Here is a 20,284-nt window from a genome sequence, read left to right on the forward strand (position 1 = left end):
GTAATACCCAACATTTTACTTACAGTGCTTAATATTACTGTAATTGCAGACAATTAACATTATACTGTAATTTACATTCACATCAGTCACGGACATATACATTTGCAAACAGAACTTATAAATAAGCAACATAATAATGATCAGAACTATTTAAAACATTATTTCACAGCTCTCCGGAATACTTAATCAAAGAGAACATCCACCAAGGTCCTGTGGGGGGACTGTAATCATCCTGTACTTACATAAAGCTGCAGAAGTGGATGTTTCTTTTACTTTCCATGACTTATATTTCTCTTTTAACACTAGAGTCAAACTCAGCTTTTTCCTCAAATGATCAATAAGCCTTAGACAGCACTGAAGTCCTGCTGTTACAGCTAATACAGCAACCACTCAACCAAAAGAAAATCAGTTGAGTTCAAAGATAAACTGGTCAAGCTTGAAAAGAATATCAGATGACAGATGAAGTGACATGGAAATGATGGACAGCAATATTGGATGATTCACTACTCAAGTTTAATATTTAAAAGAAAGTTAAGACTGTTAGAAGACAAATAGAGTGCACTGGGGCTTTACACACACACACAAACACACACCAAAAAATCAAGCTCTTAAATTGATCCACAAACATGAAAAATACCAGTAAGCACAATTTTTCTGAATAAACCTCTTCAGATTATCGAGTTCTCTTATTGTGTTAGTTGACAGCCAGGAGAAAGGTACAGCCCGAGGAAACACCAGTGCAGAAATGGTGGTTTCTGGAGCGGAGAAGATGAATAAAACTGTGAAGAACACTTCCATTTGGAATAGCCAGAGGGCTCTGGGAGAAGAATGAGACTGAAGGAAGATGACAGAACACTAATTACTGCTCTAGAGATTTACACACAAGTTTAGGGTCAAAAAGTCTCCAGGGTTGAATATATTTGATCAAAAATACAGTAAAAAAAAAAAAAAAAACAGTAAGATTGTACAAAAAATCTGAAGTGAAATTTTTAATTGTGATTTATTCATGTGATGGCAAGGCTGAATTTTTATTGAATTATATGACCCTGTGCTCAAAAACATTATAATTGAAGTTGAAAACAGTTGTGCAATTTAATATTGGTATGGATATTGTGATCAACTTCAGAAAGATTAACAGGATTTATTTAAAACAGAAATCTTTTGTAGCATTATAGAGGTTTTTACTCAAATGTCCCTTTTGATCAATTTAATGAATAGCAGTATTGATTTCTTAAAACTTTAAGATCTTACCCCAAATTTTTACTCTATTTTATAATTCATAGCACTTGCAAATTATTGCTTTTGTTGGTTTTGATGGCTTCTATTGTCATAATTTGTAAGTTGCCTTGTAAGGGTCTGGTAAATGACTAAATGTATAGATTGTTATGAACTCTGAGCCCAGTTTATTTGGCTGACTTGGACATATGCATGCTTTTATTATTTTATTTAGTATGCTAAAATACTCACTACATCACATTAAAAATCAGGCAATTTTCATGGTCTTTTGCAAACATAATGAAAGAGTCTGGTGCCAGGAAGTCACAGAAAAATAGATCTGAGAAAAAAAGAAAAACCATCCAGCATGAAATTTATTCTAAATACGAACATTATGGTTTGACATTTTATCTTCACACTCTGAAGACAGATGGAAGATCATTTCAGTTGCACAAGCACACTTTGTTTTCAACTCAAGCATGCCAATTTTAACATTAGCAAAGAAGTTGAAACAAGGCAGAAGGAAGAAAGACCAAATAGATGGAGGAACAGAGAAAAAAACAGGCAAAGAGTCAGCCAGACAAAAGAACACTCAAACAAACATGATTTGTCAAATCAGAGTTCTTAAGTCTTTATTTATTTGCATAAGCATTTCAGTAAGAAAGTAGGATAACGTTTCAGTACGTGGAAAGCATCTTAATGTGCTCCACATCTTAACAAAAACTACTATGTACAGTCTAAAAAGTGAGGTTCTTTTAATGTACAGAAACACTGCTTCACAGCCCAGAAAACCTACTGTAGTCCAAGTGCAACAGAAACACTTTAGCTGGTTAGAGACACAGTGATATATATATCAGTCCAACACAAAAATAGACCAATCACTTGCCAGGGAGAACTTTTTGGCACACTGTACTAAAAATCATCGGCTGATCCTCAACAGAGGAAAACAGAATCTGGCAGAATTCTGAATACCGCCAGAGGACTACAGTAATCTGTGGCAGTGGGTTGGAGAAGTTTTTAATGCTGTGCAGATTGTCACCTTTGAACTGATGTCCTAGAGCCAAAAGACAGTTTTGCTCGGCTGGTCGACTTTATGTAGTTTCCAGCAGGTCCTCTCTGGTTTTGCCTCCTCCCTCCCTGTCGACACTTCCCTTTAGCCTCGGGCTCAGAGTCACTGAGCTCTGCATCCGGGCAGTAACCGTCGCTCTCCTGGCACGGTTTGCTGCCCCCTAGCGGTCGCTCATTGGAAATCGGTTTAGAGAACCCGGAGGACTTGCGTGCGTTCTTCTCAAAAGCACGAAGATCCTCAGTCCGTACTAAACTGACAGTGGCCTCCTTGAGGGATCGGCTGAAATGCTCAAGAGAGGTTTTGTGGAATCCTCCTGACTGACTTTTCGCTGAAATCTCATTGCATGTGTCCTTTTCAGTGGGCGTCTGGCAGGAAGTGTCTCTTTGGAGTACGGGCTTGTCCATAATGCCGTTGGATTTCAATTTTTGGCGGGTTTTCTCTGGTTCGGGCTTGCCTTTCCGATTGGACGACTGTCCGTGGAGGGCAGCGTGCAGAGCTAAAGGTTTGCCAGAATGCTTCACGGCCAATGGGGGAGTCCCGCCGTCTCGTCGAATGTAGATGGCGGCTGGCAGGAGACCATTGGCACGCTCCTCTATCCTTAAATTTCCAAGATGGAGTTGCGGTTTGCCCTGACCTATGCCTCCTTCACCAGTGTCATACATGTTACTTCTGTTATCCGGACACAGGGGGCCATTACCTGATTTGGAGTTGGTTTTGCCATTGCCAAGTGACACTTTAGGCATTTTGAGTTTTAGGGTTATTCTAGGAGGGTGGAACAATGGGTTCTCTAAAGACGAGGACACTGGGAGCCCTGCAAATAGAAGTAGAAGTTAGTCAGATATTCAGTGGAGCAGGAACGTCAAAACAGTACATTTGAACTCACTGGATCTCTTTGACCATTTAAAAAAAAAAAAAAATCAACTTGAACTATAATAAGTGTAAAATTTAAGATATTACTCCAAAATTTTACTCTATTTTATTTTTCATTCTGAGCCCAGGTTATTTGGCTGACTTGGATGGACATATGAATGCCTTTATCATTTTATTTAGTATGCTAAAATACTCACTACATCAAAAACAAAAATGAAAGAGTCTGATGCCAAGAAGTGACAGAAAAATGTATCTGAGATAAAAGAAAAACCAACCAACATGAAATTTATTCTAAATATGAACATTAAGGTTTGACATTTCTCTTCACACTCTGAAGACAGATGGAAGACAATTTCAGTTGCACAAGCACACGTTCTTTTCAACTCAAGCATGCCAATTTTAACATTAGCAAAGAAGTTGAAACAAGGCAGAAGGAAGAAAGACCAAATAGATGGAGGAACAGAGAAAAAAACACAGGCAAAGAGTCAGCCAGACATCAGAAGCTCAGAACAGTCAAACACGATTTGAACTATAATAAGTGTAGAGTTCAAAGTTAAAAATAGAAATTAATTTAACTGTATTTGAAATATAAAATAGACATTTACATATATTAAGTTATTTCAAAGCTGAAAAAAAAATCTAGAAATTAATAAAAACAAATCAAAAACATAAAACAATAAATACAGAAAAGGGTAATTACCTGCAGATAACTCTTGGTTGATGAGTTTGACATGTAGATTGAAGATCTGCTCCTGAGCTTTACTCTGGGACAGCTTCAGTTTCTCTCTTCGACTCACCATGTAACACAAGTTTCTCACCTGACGAAATGACACACACATAAGGATCATAACATTAAAAATCTCCCAACATAACACTATTTGTTTAAGCATGCAACTACCGCTGAAATATATATATTTTTTCAGAAATGCTAACAAAAACATTTAATTGTGTTACAAAGCATTTATATATACGAGCATAAGAGATCTTTCAAAAGTATTAATACACCTTTTGAACAATAATGTAAAAAAAACAAGCTGAACTGTGTATTTATTCATTTTAAGAGAAGTACATGAGATGATGGGTATGTGCAAACACACATTTTCAAAACTGACTAGTTGTGGACGTTCTTGACAACTAGCTAAGATTTGTGCAGTTCAAGATAGCTTAACTTCAGTAGAAGAAATATTCTACAATATACAGGCAGTGTTCCAGACTAAAACAAAATGTAACAAGCATTCAGAAAGAAAACAATATTTAAAAAAGAAAAAAGCATGAAATATTACAAGAAACAAAGTAGGTGAACAACTAGCATTTTCTAGAATGCAGAGAACAGAAAAACAACACAGATCTCCTCCATGATGATGAGAGACAAGAGTACCCACCCTCTCCAGGTCCTGCCGAAGATGCATGAACATGCGCATTCGTGTGTGGATGCTGTCCTCCTGTGGCTGCAAAAGCAGGTTCTCTTCATCTTCTTTAGGTGGCAGCAGGGCCTTGTTAAAGTTGATTTTCCTCTTCATCTTCCAGTACTGAAAGATAAAGTTCAGCAGGTTGTTTGGCATTCCAAGGTCTTGGGCCACTTCTTCAGGATGAACGAGTGTGTAGAACTCCTCCTCCAGCTCCTGAAGCTTCTGCGCCCTCAAGCCCAGTTTCTCAGTCTCAGTGGGAGGTTTGTGACAGGCCGGACTCAAGCCTGCTTCTCCTGCTTTGGGTTTGCTATGCTTCAGACAGTAGGATTTGAACTTGACCTCATCACCTTCATCCAGGATGGTCTTCATCTCCAGGGTGTGTTCAAAAGCACAAGTGACGTGGAAAGGAATGGTACAGTTCTTAACCGAACACTGGAAGATGAGAGACACCGTTTATATATGTATGTGCTTATATATAAATATAAAAAACAGTTTGGAAGACGAAACAAAAGTCATTCATTTGATAAAAGGTTCACCAAATTATTTCTTCAATTAACTTGGAAACTTACATCGTAGATTTTTATTTTATTACATTTATAGAGGTATATTTGGGACTTTTTAAATACCCTTTTAAGACCAAGTTTAGAACTTTTAAGGAATAAATTGAAAGGAACATTATCTCTAAATGTAAATGAGTGTATTAGCAACATTTCAGAGCTTTAAAATACAACTTTCTACTCCAATTTTCATTACATTTTACAAAAAATAGCTTGAGGAATGAATATTTCTGCACCCAAACAACTCTACGAATGTTTAGATACTTGTAATAGAAAACAAGACAAGGGAAGATATTATTTTGGCAGTGCATGCAACAATTAATAACATGACTTTATGAATTTAAGACAGCTCGAGACATTTTTAAGGCCTTAATTTGGGGAAGGGTGAATTCAGATTTTTTTTACCTGCCAAAACCCTGATATTAAAAAAATATTTATGTATGCTATATATTGTGTACAAAAAGGTTTAAAATAGTAGATTTAAAAAAATTAATTAGTAAAAATAAATCACTCAAAAATATCACTAATTGCTTATTAAAATGAAATAGAATTCAAATTAGACTTACAATTTACAACCAGCAATGTTTTAATTGTAATTGCACTGTTAAAATGATGTCACCGAAGGAAGATCTCTTTCCTAAGATCTTATATCCAACTAATCAATAATTCATTTCCAGACTGATATTATTATTATTATTATTAAGGAGTTATTCTTGCACCCAATTAATCAGTAGAAATGTTGACACACTTCTTTGCCCTATAAAGCATTACCTGTATACAGGCTCCAGTCTTGAGTTTACAGAGACTGCAGATGAGCGACCAGCGACTGGGAGGAATATGAGACACTTTGGTGATGGGTTCCATCCTCTCTGGGCATGCAATGCTCACCTAAAGACAAATATAAATTCTCTTAAAAAAAACAAACTCAAAAGTGAAGTTTTATGGCTTTTAGACCATGTCTGTTAACTCTATGCTACTTTTAAATAATACCAACAAACATGCTGTCATAGGAAAGATAGCTCAATTGCGCAATATTATTAATGAAACCACATCAAGAGCATACATACATAACAATAATGCAGGTGTAATTCCATCCTTATGACACAGAACTCACCTCTGGTATCCAGAGGGCACAGCTTACATGAGCCCATTTTGTGCCCGCCCTGGTGGCTTTCATTGCACCCCCGCTTTTAGGACACAGAAGGCACTGGGGATTGATGCCAAGCACACACGTCCTGCACAACCAGTTGCCATCTGGCACTTTCACAATACCATAGCAGGCCTGCAACAGAATAGGAGTGTGATGAGATTTAGCACAAAGCTATCTGCTTCTGTGCTTACCATAATTACAACAACAAATACATTTGAATTCCAATTTTAATAATTGCTTTTATATAGACCTATTGTTTGATGTTGACAAGATTTTCTCATCAATGTTGCGTTTATATTTAAAAAAAAAATTATATTACAATTTAAAACAGCGGTTTCTATTTAAAACATTTAATCTATTCCATAGTAGAAAATGTGATACCTTTCTGGAATTTATTTCAAATATAACTTTTTTGTAACATTAGAAATGTCTTGTTACATTTGCATTTAATGCACACTTGCTCAATATAAAGTCTTCTGATTTTCTACCGACAGTAACACAGATCTCACCTGGTGCACACAAATGTTACACTTGTCACAAAAGACCATGTCATTGCCCTCCTCGCTGTCAGGTGAGCGACATACATCACAGATGACATCCTCGTCGTACTCTATTCCCAACCCTTCCTCAGTCTCGATGGCGTGGTTCATGTTTTCATGGCACTGTCTCTCCAATGCCTCCATCACCCGCTCCATCGTCAACTCATCCACCGGCCCGTCACCTGAATGGAACAAACAAAAGGTACTGAATCCCCTGAAGCACGTCACGAGACCAAATCTTCTAGGGAAGCATTTCTTCTCGCTTACCCATCATCCCAAGTTCTGCATTGAGCTGCTGAAGCCAGTATAGGTCCATATCGTCCAGGTCGTATCTACACATAGCTTCTGCCAGCTCCTTGATGTTAACGTAACCCGTCTCCATAGAGTCCTGACTCCAGCACTGAATATATTTCCTTGGTTTGTTGAAGAGGACATCCTTTGGCTTCTCTGCTATTATCCTACACACACAAAAAACCCAACTTTAGTCACATGCAAGATGGTACATGTCCAAAACCCTGTTTTTATTCAAAGTGACAGACCTCACAGAGGGCTTAGGGATAGTGTCTGGACTAGCGAGCACTTGTACACCCTTTTCCCATTCCTGCTTCCATGTGTCCGCCAACAGGTAATAATCCTCAGGAGAAATATGGTGAGAGTCTGGAAGCTTCATGGCACTGATCAAGTCTTTTCTGAACACCTACAAAGGAGAAATAACCTTAATGAGTGATGAAACCAAATCTCTCATTCATAAGGCCGATTCCAGGAGGTGTTTTCTATTGTGCTTACCTCTGCTGGTTTCTTCTGAGCAGAGGCGGGGGTGCCTGGTTTGCTTCCATACTTGTTCGAAGAAAACGATGTTGAGGGACCTTTATGATACAACAACGGAGTGAGCAAAGAATAAACATCTTTGTTCTGTATGAATCTAACATGTAGATTCAGAATTTTTTAAGGCATATTTTACTTACTCTCATTGTCTGAACTGTCACTGCTGCTTGAAGTCCTGAGTCGTTTCATCCTGACGTATCCTGCAGTGAAAGTTAGAGAAGTACAGCTTTAGTATATCTTCAAATTAATGATCTGCTTAAACCATTAAGGTACAATGCTTTCACATACATTGAAACAAGAGAGCGGTTTTCACATAACAGAAGAAAAAGAAATATCAAAAAGCAGTGGTTTGCAAGCACTAGTAACCAGTGTTGGGCAGGAACACATGATCCTTCAGAAATCATTTTAATATGCTGATCAAGAAACATTATTATCCATGTTGAAAACAGTTGTGGTGTTATTATTTTAGCTGGAAAAAGATATTTCTTTTAGGAATCTTTTTATGAATAAAAATTTCTAGAGGCCAACATTTATTTGAAATAGTATGATGAAATATTTCTGCATCCTTTCTGAATATTGTCTTTAAAACTGAAAAAAATAAATAAAATAAAAATACTACTGACCCCATACCTTTGAATGATAAGTGTAAATATTGCTCTTTATTACAATGCATTGTTATTTTGTGGCATATCAAAGAAATTATATAAATCCAAGAAAATATTATAATTCAGCTTTGCATTTACTCTAAAATATTTTTTGGATAGTTGTTAAAATAGGTATTATTAATGACCAATATGTGCCCCTGGACCACAAAACCAATCTCAAGTAGCATGGGTATATTTGTTGCAACAGCCAAAAATACATGGGTCAAAATGATTGGTTTTTCTTTTATGCCAAAAATCATTAGGATATTATATAAAAAATAATGTTCCATGAAGATATTCTGTTAATTTCCTATTCCTACCGTAAATATCAAAAGTGCATTTTTGATTAGTAATATGAATGGCTAAGGACTTCATTTAGTCAGCTTTAAAAGGCAATTTTCTCTATTTCGATTTTTTGCACCCTCAGATTCCAGATTTTCAAATCTTACCAAATATTGGTTTATCGTAACAAACCATACATAAATAGAAAGTTAACAGGTTAATATTGCATTAAATTGCATAAAATTACTAAATAACATTGTGGTATTATACATTTGATGGGTTTTTAAATGTTCAAAGATAAATTAAAGTACCACGCAAATATGACACACGGACATGATAATCATTCAGTACCCTGAAATATGTTATTACCACATAGGACAGCTTTAATGAATTTCCTTTAACGGAGCAGTTATTCACTCACCATAAATTCAAAGAGCATGCTACTGTTTTCCTCCACTGTGCTGCTTCTGCCTCTCGCTCATGCCTGAAAACAAAAAACAAGACTTGAGAAGTGAACACATATGGTTCACAATCTGAATGAAAATGTGGGGCAGTAAAACAGGCGCGGAGGGTAAGAGAGAACTGATAGACAGCCAGCAATGCACAGCCTGGACTGTGATTTATTATGCACCAATACCTGACTGAGAGGCCTCCTTAAATAAATATTAACCAAGCTCACTAGGAGCAATTGCAGCCAAACCACACATACGAAACTACGCTCAGACACATCTTAAATGGACAACTCATAAGCAAGGCAAATTATCACAAGTGAGGATATTTCGGTTAAATGAATTCACTCACTACCAATTCAAACTGTGCACTGACAACTATTGGACAACCACTGAATTGTTTGAGCAGGAGTTGCCTATTTTGTCCAAACTCTTCACTTGGTTAACATAATTCTAGTGTCATCCTTCATTATCAAACTGATATGGATCACCAGTACTATACAAAACGAGTATTTTGTAAATGATATAAACTCTACAACTGCTGCATTATGACTGCTGCACACTGCAATGTCTCCAGACAAAGTAAACAGAAAAGCCACTCAGTGTGCCTCTTCAATGCTCCAAGAAGGACTTTTGACATGGATCTAAAGCCACATTTGTGACAGTAACAGACTGGCTTTCAAACGCACAGAGGAGCATCTGCTTCGGACACACACTCTCCCATTCGTACAGTGTGAATGTTTTTAAAAGGAAGCATTAATGAGACTGAAAAGGTTGGTGTGACTTGCTCACCACATTCTGAATTAGGCGTTGGGCCGCATCTATCATAATATCAAAGAATTAGTATTGTAGCGCCACAGAAATGTTGCACCAGATCCACTTAGATCAAGTAAGCTTTGTGTGATTGACTCTTGTCTGTAAGTAAGACTGTTAATCAAGATCAATGAAGAACGTAATAGAGGGCTTTTCTCAAATCTGTAAGGCTTTAAGTCAAACTACAAATGTGTTGAAATGGGACGCCTGAATCTGATCTGGGTGGTCTTGCTTTGTGGTACAAAATGGCAAGACAAAATGACACCGTTCTAAAACCAACCCCCACTCCTACTGCGCCACGATAAAGCACAATGCTCTGCCCAGACAGACCACCCCACCCCACACCCCAACACTAACAGATCAGCGGCTGCTGAGAGTACTCCCCCCACACCCGCCTCACACTGGCCTAGTGTGCCAACAACCTGTCCCATTTACTGACTCTAGTAGAGATACAATGCACAAATCATCTTTGATTTCAATTTCTCTTCTCTTTTATGTTGAACTGACCATTTAGAATTTTGCAGACTAAAGTAAAATCATTTAGTGGATGTTACTGTTGACTTCCATGCACTGACTTGTATTTTTCATTCATTTCCTGCTTTCAAAGACACTGCATTGTGAACCAACAGTTTGAGTACAGACAGAGAAATATTTCATGGACCTGCTGAAAGCATGTCTCTTCACTAAATGAATGGGTATTATGAGACTGGGAGCAGCACTAACAAATTAACTAGGGCATCTTGTCTGTTTGAACAAACTGGGATATTTTCTTTGTGAATGAGAAACTGCTATAACACAGGCCAATAATGAAATTTCATTTGTTCATTTTGTCATTTGAGTCAGTCCATATGACCATACACAATAAAATGATGTAACTTTCTTAATTTAGAAGAACATGGGTTCCACAAAGACCCTTTCAGAGAACAGTTCTTAAAAGAACATTTTTTATTCATAAGGTGGTTTCACATAATCAAATATTTTACAGGCAAAAATGTGTTGTCTTTTGTCAGAGTTCAATAATTTATTATTATCTCCTAAATAAATCTGTTTTATACCAAAGCTCTCTGTTGGTCAACAGACTTTCCTGAACCTGTTGTAAATCTTTCACTGGATTCATATTAAAATGACTGAATTTCACCCACTAAAATTTGCTGATCAGTAAATGTGACATCTTTAATGTGTGGAGATCATTTTGATAAATCTAAGGAACATATTCCTAACTCACTCTGGCCTAGTCTACAAGCAAACATTTATTTACGGAATATTAGAAGCACTATATAACTGACCTAGGCAAAGTTACACACATCCCAACATTTGTTAATATCTAGTTTAAATATCTTAAATGTTTACAATTTATAAAAGTCAAATTAACCATACACTAAAAGCATGGAGATGAATTCCGGTGCCCAGGGATTTCGCGGGAAGCAGTGGGTGGGGGGAAACGGAAGCTCGAGGAGGGCATTCCCGCATTCCAACAACACTACTTCCGCTCCAAACTTTGTTGCACTCAATGCACTTTGCTCCTTCTGCTTCAGAATGAAAACTAGTCATACTGTTTTCGTGACATTTCTTCATTTGCTTTTTACAGAGTGCTTGCCATTGTATACACGTATGCGTTCTGTCGGTTGAATCATTCATTGCGCTAAGGACTTAGCATTTGTATTATTTACCAAACGAGGAAGAAAGTTGTTTCATTACCACACGGTTTGTATTCATCACAATAAAAGTGGGCGACAAACTCCAGCGAATACATATAGAAGTGTAATTATGTAACAACCCAGTGTCCATTCACCAAATGCACATCGCCTCTTTGTACAACTGATGCATGATGCAACGAAAAGAAACATTTAATGAGCCCTTGTGTTATGTCATTATTCCCATGTTGGGTGAACAGATCAACTCAGCAAGTCCACACAACTAAATAAAGAATTGAAGGTTGAACACAGCAATGCTTTACCGTAAAGTCTCACTAAACAGCACTATGTTACTGTGTCTGTGTGTGAGCATGCTGGTTTCCTCCATTGCTGTACGCGCGAGGGTTTCTGACGGCCTTGGCGCCAAACTCGAGCCGCCCTACACGACGAACCCCCTCCAGTCTACAGTAGTACACTCTGCTGTTATAATAACACTTCCTGTAGCTATATAACAACATTCTTTAACGCGAGGATAATGTTGTCGCTGCTATCAATATTGTCCCAGTTATCTAATATGAAGGTAAAACCGTGCTCGTAAGGGATCTGTAGGAAGCAGCAGGCCTGGATAACTGGCACACTGAACCATGTGTAAAGACACGAGCAGTATTGTCCGTGCTGCACCCTTACCTCTCATCCAGAAATCCAGAGTGTTTCCACACGATCCCACAAAGCGATAGACTCCGCAAGGCCGTCTTCAAGTCAACAGTCCAGAGATGCGGTATATATTGGTATTTTGGTTGTTTTTTTATTTTCTGTCCCACTGTCAATATCCCAAAAGCAGAAATAACCCTTTTACCACGACACACAACAGCGCTATTGTACTACCAAACCACTGGGTCCTAAACTCCGCCGAATTCATGACCCTACCGAGCGCCAGTGGAAACTGGAGTATTTAGCATACTTCGTTTCAGTGGTAGTTAAATATCCTTTAGTTGCAACTATGGAGGGCTGTGATGTAGGTTAGTTAATTATAACGTTTTTATAGTAAATGGGCCATTCTACAGAATTGGCGCAAACTGACACAAAAACCACCAAAAAAACACATTTAATAAGCATTTAGGTTTTCAAGTCTTAGATGTTTACTAAGATCCTTCTATTATCTATTGAAACCCACAATATTTCAAATATTAGTGAGCTTAAAATACATAGCGTCATCATTTATTGGGTACTTTCAATTGGGCATCATTTATTAGATACTTTTCTAAGGATGTTGAAATCTATTTTGGTATTTTTTCCCCCCAAACCATTGTTGTTTAAAAAAAATATTGTTAGATTTTTTTAAGAAGTGAAGTTCAAAAAATATGTATATTAATTGTATATGTTCTTTGTAAATTTTGCATGTCACTACCGAAACAGTATTTGTTTTAATGTAGTCCATTGGCTGAGAATAATTTTTACCCAACATTTATGGTCAGAGAATATTTCTGTCACTCTTTCTCATAGCTAGATGGTGAGGAAAGAGGTCCCATCATTTTGAGGTAAATGTGTTCAAAATCTGAAAATTCTGCAAGTTTATGCACCTTTTTTTAAGCAAACTTTTTTGAGAGTTATTCCATAATATTTAGTTTTTATATGTGTACCACTGTTCAGAACTATGCTAGCTAACCATGTGCTGATTAGCATCTTTGAGCTAGGTTCAAAAGTATTTAAAACAGTCTTTACTGAAACATTAGAGTTTCGGTAGTGACAAAAGGGAACCCATAATCCTCAAATTTGGGGAAAATAAAAATCTTTTTAGTCCAGTTATGAAAAAAACAACAACAATTGTTTAAGTATAACTTACAATTCTGTTATGTGATATGGTTGCTACCGAAGCATTATTGTCACTACAGAGACATGGGATGTTTTGTCAAAAATAAAGTGTATTAAATTATCCACTAAGATTGTTTTGAAATCAGTATGGTAAACTTTTTGCCTTTTACAAAGAAAAAAAAAATACAACAAATCATAAATTACACTTGAAATATTGTTAAAAAATGTAATTGTTATTGATTTAACTCTTGCATCTACCAAAAATATGTTATACATAAAATAACGTCTGTGACAAACGTTATATGGCAGATATAAATCTTACTCGCAATAATTACAACTTCTTCAGGGATGTGTTTTTGAGCTTGACAAATCAGACCACTGCATTTCTTATTTAGCAATTTGTGTAATTTATGTTGTGGAAAACATAAGTAATCCTTACCACATAACCAATCCTAAATTAGCCTTCCAGGTTGGCCTTCAAACTGTTGGCATGTTTCTGACATTATGTAACACTACTTAACCAGATTTTATAGTAACTTGCTATCTTTTTCTGTAATCAAATATGTACTCAACTCAAAACTATTTGCACCAGTTGATATTCATCTGAATACATAAGTGTAGTAAGATGCAGTCATATCAGATCTGTGTCTGATTGCAGATAAAAAGAGATGACACATAACTTTTGACTAAAATGAATGTATTGAAAAATCACAGCTTATATTTAACTCAACAAAACTGTCTCGTACAAATAAGAACCATTTAGAAATTAAAAAAAAAGTACACTGCGATTCTCTCAAATGTTCAAACATTTTTTGGTCACAGGAAAGTTGTGCTCGCTTAAACGTTCCTACAAAAATAGAGAAGTGTAAAGGAGACAACTAAAGCTCCTTTTAGTAGTACATTCAACATATCAGATGAAACTTTCTTACATTCTTATCAGAACAGTGTTACCTTAAAAACTTATATGAACATTATAATGTTATTTGTTTACAATAAAAAACAAAATACTGAAAAAAACATAGAAAATACAATTTGGAGACAAGTCAAAAGCCATGATAACAAGAAAAGAAATTAAACACATGGCTATTAGTAAATATATATTTCTGTTAAATATATATATTAAAAAAACCTGATTCAACAATTCATGTTTTCTGGCATTTTTTACAACTACCTATTATACACAAACTAAACGTCTATACAATATGTACTGAAAATGTATACAAGCATAGGAGAATAAAATGCTATTTCCAGCTAGGGAAAAACCCATTCAATAAATATCTTTATAATCGAATTCATTATTTTCAGCATGAGGGATAAATTGTCTACAGCAATGTTTGATTAGGCTAAAGTTCCAGTTCTTGATTTTGTTCTCTATCTAAAGGCACTAGCCTTCATGATTGATACCAAATGTTAAAATATTTAGAACACAGAGCAAATATTTCTGTTAAAATAGTGGTTATAAACGTGTTGAGATATCAGTAGCTTCGCATATGTAATTCCAATTAAATGAAATGACAAAACTGACATAACCAAACAAATATAAACCCACATTCATTTGAGGTGCTCCTCTGCGCCAGTTTCACAGTCCCATCTGCATGTCAGCAAAGTTGAAAAAGTTGTCGACATCACGCGAGGATGTATTTTTGCTCTCAGAAACAAACAGCTGCAGGAAAAGCAGTAGATAGCATGAAAAACGTTAGATGATCAGCGCAAATCCTCAACAGATAGACTTGAGAAGTAATAGCTTCCTCTTATATTTACCTTAGCTCCATTGAACACTTCGTTAGCAATGGACCGACACGCCTCCACCACACCATCTCCATTCAGCTCAAGGGCTACCACAGGACCTGCAGGAACACAGATCAGGTATAAGAGACATATATATTTGCCTGTACATGTTCTTATTTGGTATAACACAATGCATTACGGCACCTTTGGTGATCCACTCAGTGAGGCTTTCTGCATTACTCTGGAACACTCGGTTCACATCCTCAGGACGCATGGAAACCTCTTTGGTCTGAATGAGGACAAAGCCTTTGGTGGTCGCCTGCATTAAGGTGGATGCAAAAAATGTATGCCACAAAATTAAAGGTTTTTTGCAAATCAGTTAGATTATGCATTGGTGAACAGACTAAAGTTTTTGTGCTTTTTTTTTTAAAACTGAGAACCATTAAAATAAAACAATCACCACCAATATAAAGTTATTGATTTCTACGCAAAGTCAGTAACAAAAAGGTGAAACGCATGATGCTTTGTCTGTTTCTTCCTCACAATTTCGCTTTGACAAATCCATATAATTGCAGAGGGCAAGGATAGTTTAGGTACAAAATATTGCTGTAGTTTAAAGCCACGTGAAATCAACATTTCTTTTTTTTTATTGCACATTTGTTGTGTAAATGTTATTGATTCATGCGAATGATGTGTTATGATATTAATGTTTCCTGTTTTTTTCAGTTACTTCATTAACTTCTGAAAGTAAGAGCTGATATAGAGGCTTTTTTTGGAGTCAAAAGGTTAAGTGAAGTTGGAAATAGTATACATTTCTATACATTATTAGTAGTATATAAATAGTATACATTTTCTATTTATATAGGTGGAGTGACTGAAGAAAGCTGATTTAATTTCCCAATTAAAATGAAAAACTTGCTTCGAACAATGTTTTTCAATTAGACGCTAAACCAAATAAGCAGCACACGGCTTTTCTTTAGAAATGCCACTTTAGGAAATGTTGACTCATTCTGAATAACTTTCCTTGTTGAGAAACCTCAAGCTTGTAACAAATAAGTTTCAGAGATGAACAGATATGCTCTACGTGATGTCGGTTGTGAATGATCAATTACATAGCATTAACTCTATCAAACGAGTTCTAACCTCATCAATAAGCTTGCGTGCGTTAGCAGTGGTGTAGTCTCCAGCGAAAAAGACAAACAGGCAGGATTCTTCGCTCTCGGTACGGCGCCCTCCTTTGGTCAGGGGCACTATGCTCCGACTTGCTTCAGTAGAGATTCTCACAGACTTGAATTCGGACTCAGGATCTGGTAGAGGCACACACTCCAGGACAACAGCATCTTCTGGTAGGAGACTCCAATTGGTTTCCCCAGAGACAGGTGTGAAGTCGTGAATATTGCTCCAGTTGTTGTTAAAGATGCTGAGGCCTGCGTCCTTAAAGTGGAAAGCCAGCTCGGGGTAGTAGTACTGGTAGCAGCCAAACTTCATGCCTGTTGAAGACTCAATGATGGGCTGGGTGGCGCAGCACAAAAAGACATCCATTTTCTTGCAGTCTCTGGTGCGGAACTGCTGGCAGGCCACCACACACTTGATATCTTTGCAGTCACGGAAGAACACGCTGCCTTTGACCGGACCTAACATAATGCGGCAGTTCACGCAGTCGTCAATGGTAATGGTCGCCGAATGGTCGAATACGTAGATGTTACAGTTCTCACAGTCCTGAATAACAAACTGCTGGCCATTGAGTTTGCCTGGCAGCCGGCCCACTGTCTCATTCTTGAGGCCTGTCAGCATGAAGTCTTTTGGGTCAACCTGCAAAAAAAAAATAATTATAATAATTTGCAAACATGTTAATAAATAGAGAACTTATAAAAGCAATAAAACCATTATCAGCTATCTTTGCTCTCTAGTTCCCCTCACACTCTGGTAACAGGACGTTCCCTCCATCAAAATGTGTGTTTATTAGTTAGAGACATTATGCTTTTGTAAAAAAAATAAATAATAATAATTCTGTTGTAGTAAACTATACTACAACAATTATACTAAAATTATATAACTATACTATAAAAAAACTAAGTATTAACACTATAAAGCCTAGTGTATAATATTTGATAACAATCATTTCTAAGCCCTCTAAATTATCAGCATGATCAAAACTTTGCTAAAAAACATTCTGTCCTCTGATTGATAGTTCACATTCTCAAAATTCTTAAAATCGTATTCTTAAAATCTTCACCTTCAGGTTGTGGTACAGTACATATGTCTGTTTGCTTTAATATTTTTAATGATTTTTATAATGAAACATGGGAATAGCTTTTGTATTGTTTTAAGACGAACATAAGGGACTGCAGTGACTTTGTTTACCTGATTATCAATGCATCACATTTAGAAAAACTTGTTAAAATGTAAGTTTCAAATGTGATACAACAGGCTTCTGAGGAACATTTAGTTTGTCTTAAAATCATCATTGTATTGCACTGCATTTTGTTGATAATATTATATACCCAGTAAAATTAAAACCACAAAGCTCTGAACATAAATCTAATCTTACTAAGACATAATATTGGGAGATGGAGTGACAACTAATATTTATATGCATTTTGTGTAAGTATTCTGTTATATATTTATATAATTCTAGTTGATTTACATTACAAGCTATCAGAATTTTATCTTACCTTTTGGCCACATAAGTAACAACATCTGCACCCAAATGCATAATTTTGCTAGTTTGGGCTTCCAAATAAAAAAAAAATTTCCCTACCCCTTGATCTCCATATTATCACTATACTATATGAGCCATAAAAGCCTGATGTATCGGATACTATACAAAACAAAACACATCTGAAACCTTTTTAAGATTTTCTTTGCTAATTTTCAACTAAAAAAAAAAATCTATGGTTTTATGTCAAGCTTTACAAGGTTACACTTCAACAGGAAATTAATTCTGCATTGTTTGAAATACAATGAAATCATGCAGCATGTTTCAAATTAATTTTCATCAGGCAGAAGATAACACACAAAATGGAAACAACAAGAAGGTGGCACCTGTTCTGTATCTGGGGAGAGACTATTACAGAAATCAAGAGCTTTTTTGACTTGGGCCAGTATGTAAGCACCTAACAACCACTTAAAACACCCTGGCAACCCTTATTGAGTTTACAGAATTTAAGTAATGTGATGAAACCTTTTTCTACTCTATTGTGACATATATCAGAGATTAGAGGATTATAGAAAACATGTAAGGCGGAGGCTTGTTCTATGCACCGGCTGTCATTCTACTACAATATATATCATGCATTTAGAAAACATTTAATGCAAATTTTCAATTCAAGCCAAAATTTAACCCAAAACAGCCACAGAAAACTCATCAAGGAACACACTGTTTTAAAACACTAATTCCCAGTCAGGTTTTAGGACTAAAAACTGAACAGAGCCATCAAGTTTGAGTAGTTTTAAATAAATACAATACGTGACCCAAGTTTTGATATATTAATTGTTGAAAATGTACAAAATGGAGCATTATCTTTACTCAGTACCCTAAAGACTTTTGCCATAAAATAAAAGTTTATCATTTCGACCCATACAAGGCATTGTTGGCTATTGCTTTAAATACACATGTGCTACTTATGACTGGTTTTGTGGTCCAGGGTCACATTACATATACAAATATTTGTACATTTATCTTGTGGTGTATCTTGTGGAAGTTTTCATTTCTTAACTCCTGCCGGTTGAGAACTACTAATCTAATCTATTAGATCAGACACTGCCTTTGACAGACCATTAGAGAAATCTCCAACTGTTGAACAAACTGTTATGAATTCATTGCCGTTAATTCTGCACTTGAAAGCATCGACCAAGGCAATATTTTAACATAAAAGATTTCAACTTCCGGACACTTTTGAATGCTCTCAACGCTTTGTAATGGGGTTGGAGGGGCGGACAGACACTCCCTCCTACCCTTATTAATCACTCTCTTCCTCCCTCTGGTACAGTCAGTGTCATACATGTTGATGGCGACACCACAAATGTGCTAATCCTTTACACAGCGTTATCTGGCAAGTGCCAGGCTAACAAGTTGCGTGCCCTGACTTTAAGCCGATAATAAGCTCTGTCTATGTACCATAGCATTTTAAAACCTATAACCGCCCCCTGAGAGACACTCGTATCGATGGTCAGTCGAAGGCAACATCAGGAAACACTCAGAGGGGGCCAAACCCATCGCTAGCGCGTTGTGAACTGCATAAAATGGGCTTAACAATGCGAACTGAGCTAACGCACATACACAAACAATAGCTATTTCTGACGGACTCTGGTTGGAGTTAATTATGTATCACTCCTAAAGAAATTATGCAACGTTATGTAGTGCAGTCTAGTTCACAAAAACGGGTTCTAATGCAGCGTCGTACCTTTTCTCGTTTGTCCCAGCTGTATTGCTTGGGAGCCTCCTGGTTGTTGTCGCTGCCCAGCGCAGTGTTGTTGCTTTCTGGGAGGTCATTGCCTGTAGCGCTCTCGTCCCCATCGGGCAAAGCAGAGTCTTTTTTAGGAGATTTTCTCCTCGATTTTTTGGAGAAGAAGCACCCCATTTATGGACGATCAGTCGTGTGATATGTCAGCGCGCCCCTCCTGTTGTAAATGCCACGCGTTTCTGAAATAGTCTCGATCAGCCGCAGCAGCGCTGCTTCTCTCTCGCCCTCCCCAGAAAGTAATCAAGAACGCGCAACCTGTGCGCTTCCCGTTTCCTTGACCCTCGAGTCAGCCAATCACTACAGCGCAGCGCGTTACTAGGGAACAGCGAATCAAAGCTGAGCCGTATCTACGATGTCTGACCCCTGGCACATGCAAATAAAGCATTTCGTTCGTGCGTTGTGTAAACTCATCTTGGCATGTGAATAATTCATGTGAATTATAATATTTGTGCACTCCGATTACACTGTTGGATATTTGTATTTTTGCATATAGTCTTACATATCTGTGTATCATCATGTCCCATTATTGTTTAAAGATGAGCTTCTTTTGTGTAAAATGTTTTGCTTTTATTGGCGACATTTAAAAAAAAAAATGAATAAAAATGAAAATAAAAATTGAAAAAAAGAAAAGAAAGAAAGGCAAGTAACATTGAGGCTTCCATTTGTATGGAAATGCAGTAAGGCCATATGTTTTCTGTGTGTTTTATACCATTTTCACTCAGGAACTGTACGTTACATAATTAGCACTCATTTAAAAAAAAATTATGTTTCTGTGAAAATGAAATGTAAGTGGAAGAAGTACAGATTTCAGTTTCTTTTTAT

General features: G+C 36.7%; 2 protein-coding genes across 2 annotated transcripts; both read right to left on the bottom strand.

The window, feature by feature from the left end:
- Positions 1–1,820: 1,820 nt before the first annotated feature.
- On the bottom strand, positions 1,821–12,399 carry jade3 (jade family PHD finger 3). Its single transcript, XM_026265658.1, has 12 exons — positions 12,144–12,399; positions 8,982–9,044; positions 7,775–7,834; positions 7,596–7,675; positions 7,349–7,506; positions 7,077–7,267; positions 6,780–6,991; positions 6,235–6,402; positions 5,892–6,008; positions 4,537–4,995; positions 3,855–3,972; positions 1,821–3,095 (listed from the first exon to the last, which is right to left on the bottom strand). The coding sequence occupies exons 3-12, from the start codon at positions 7,821–7,823 to the stop codon at positions 2,251–2,253; spliced, it is 2,397 nt and encodes a 798-aa protein (XP_026121443.1). The 5' UTR covers positions 7,824–7,834; positions 8,982–9,044; positions 12,144–12,399; the 3' UTR covers positions 1,821–2,250.
- A 1,545-nt stretch (positions 12,400–13,944) lies between these two features.
- Positions 13,945–19,716, bottom strand: LOC113101542 (protein XRP2). The gene is made up of 5 exons (XM_026265659.1): positions 19,403–19,716; positions 16,140–16,808; positions 15,201–15,315; positions 15,030–15,115; positions 13,945–14,931 (listed from the first exon to the last, which is right to left on the bottom strand). Exons 1-5 carry the CDS (start codon positions 19,577–19,579, stop codon positions 14,848–14,850), a joined length of 1,131 nt encoding a protein of 376 aa, XP_026121444.1. The 5' UTR covers positions 19,580–19,716; the 3' UTR covers positions 13,945–14,847.
- Between the last annotated feature and the right edge of the window lie 568 nt (positions 19,717–20,284).

The sequence above is a fragment of the Carassius auratus genome, chromosome 6 (assembly GCF_003368295.1).
Source record: "Carassius auratus strain Wakin chromosome 6, ASM336829v1, whole genome shotgun sequence".
Classification (NCBI taxonomy): domain Eukaryota; kingdom Metazoa; phylum Chordata; class Actinopteri; order Cypriniformes; family Cyprinidae; genus Carassius; species Carassius auratus.

What these genes read in the sequence shown, in the direction of transcription:
- jade3 (XM_026265658.1), bottom strand. Translation starts at nt 7,823, where the DNA reads ATGAAACGACTCAGGACTTCAAGCAGCAGTGACAGTTCAGACAATGAG. An exon ending in GTAACATTTGTGTGCACCAG is followed by an intron (nt 6,403 to 6,779) that starts GTGAGATCTGTG and finishes ATTCTGTTGCAG; the next exon opens with GCCTGCTATGGTATTGTGAA. An exon ending in GTGCCCTCTGGATACCAGAG is followed by an intron (nt 6,009 to 6,234) that starts GTGAGTTCTGTG and finishes ATTTGTCTTTAG; the next exon opens with GTGAGCATTGCATGCCCAGA.
- LOC113101542 (XM_026265659.1), bottom strand. Translation starts at nt 19,579, where the DNA reads ATGGGGTGCTTCTTCTCCAAAAAATCGAGGAGAAAATCTCCTAAAAAA. An exon ending in GCTGGGACAAACGAGAAAAG is followed by an intron (nt 16,809 to 19,402) that starts GTACGACGCTGC and finishes TTTTTTTTGCAG; the next exon opens with GTTGACCCAAAAGACTTCAT. An exon ending in CACGCAAGCTTATTGATGAG is followed by an intron (nt 15,316 to 16,139) that starts GTTAGAACTCGT and finishes ACCTTAATGCAG; the next exon opens with GCGACCACCAAAGGCTTTGT.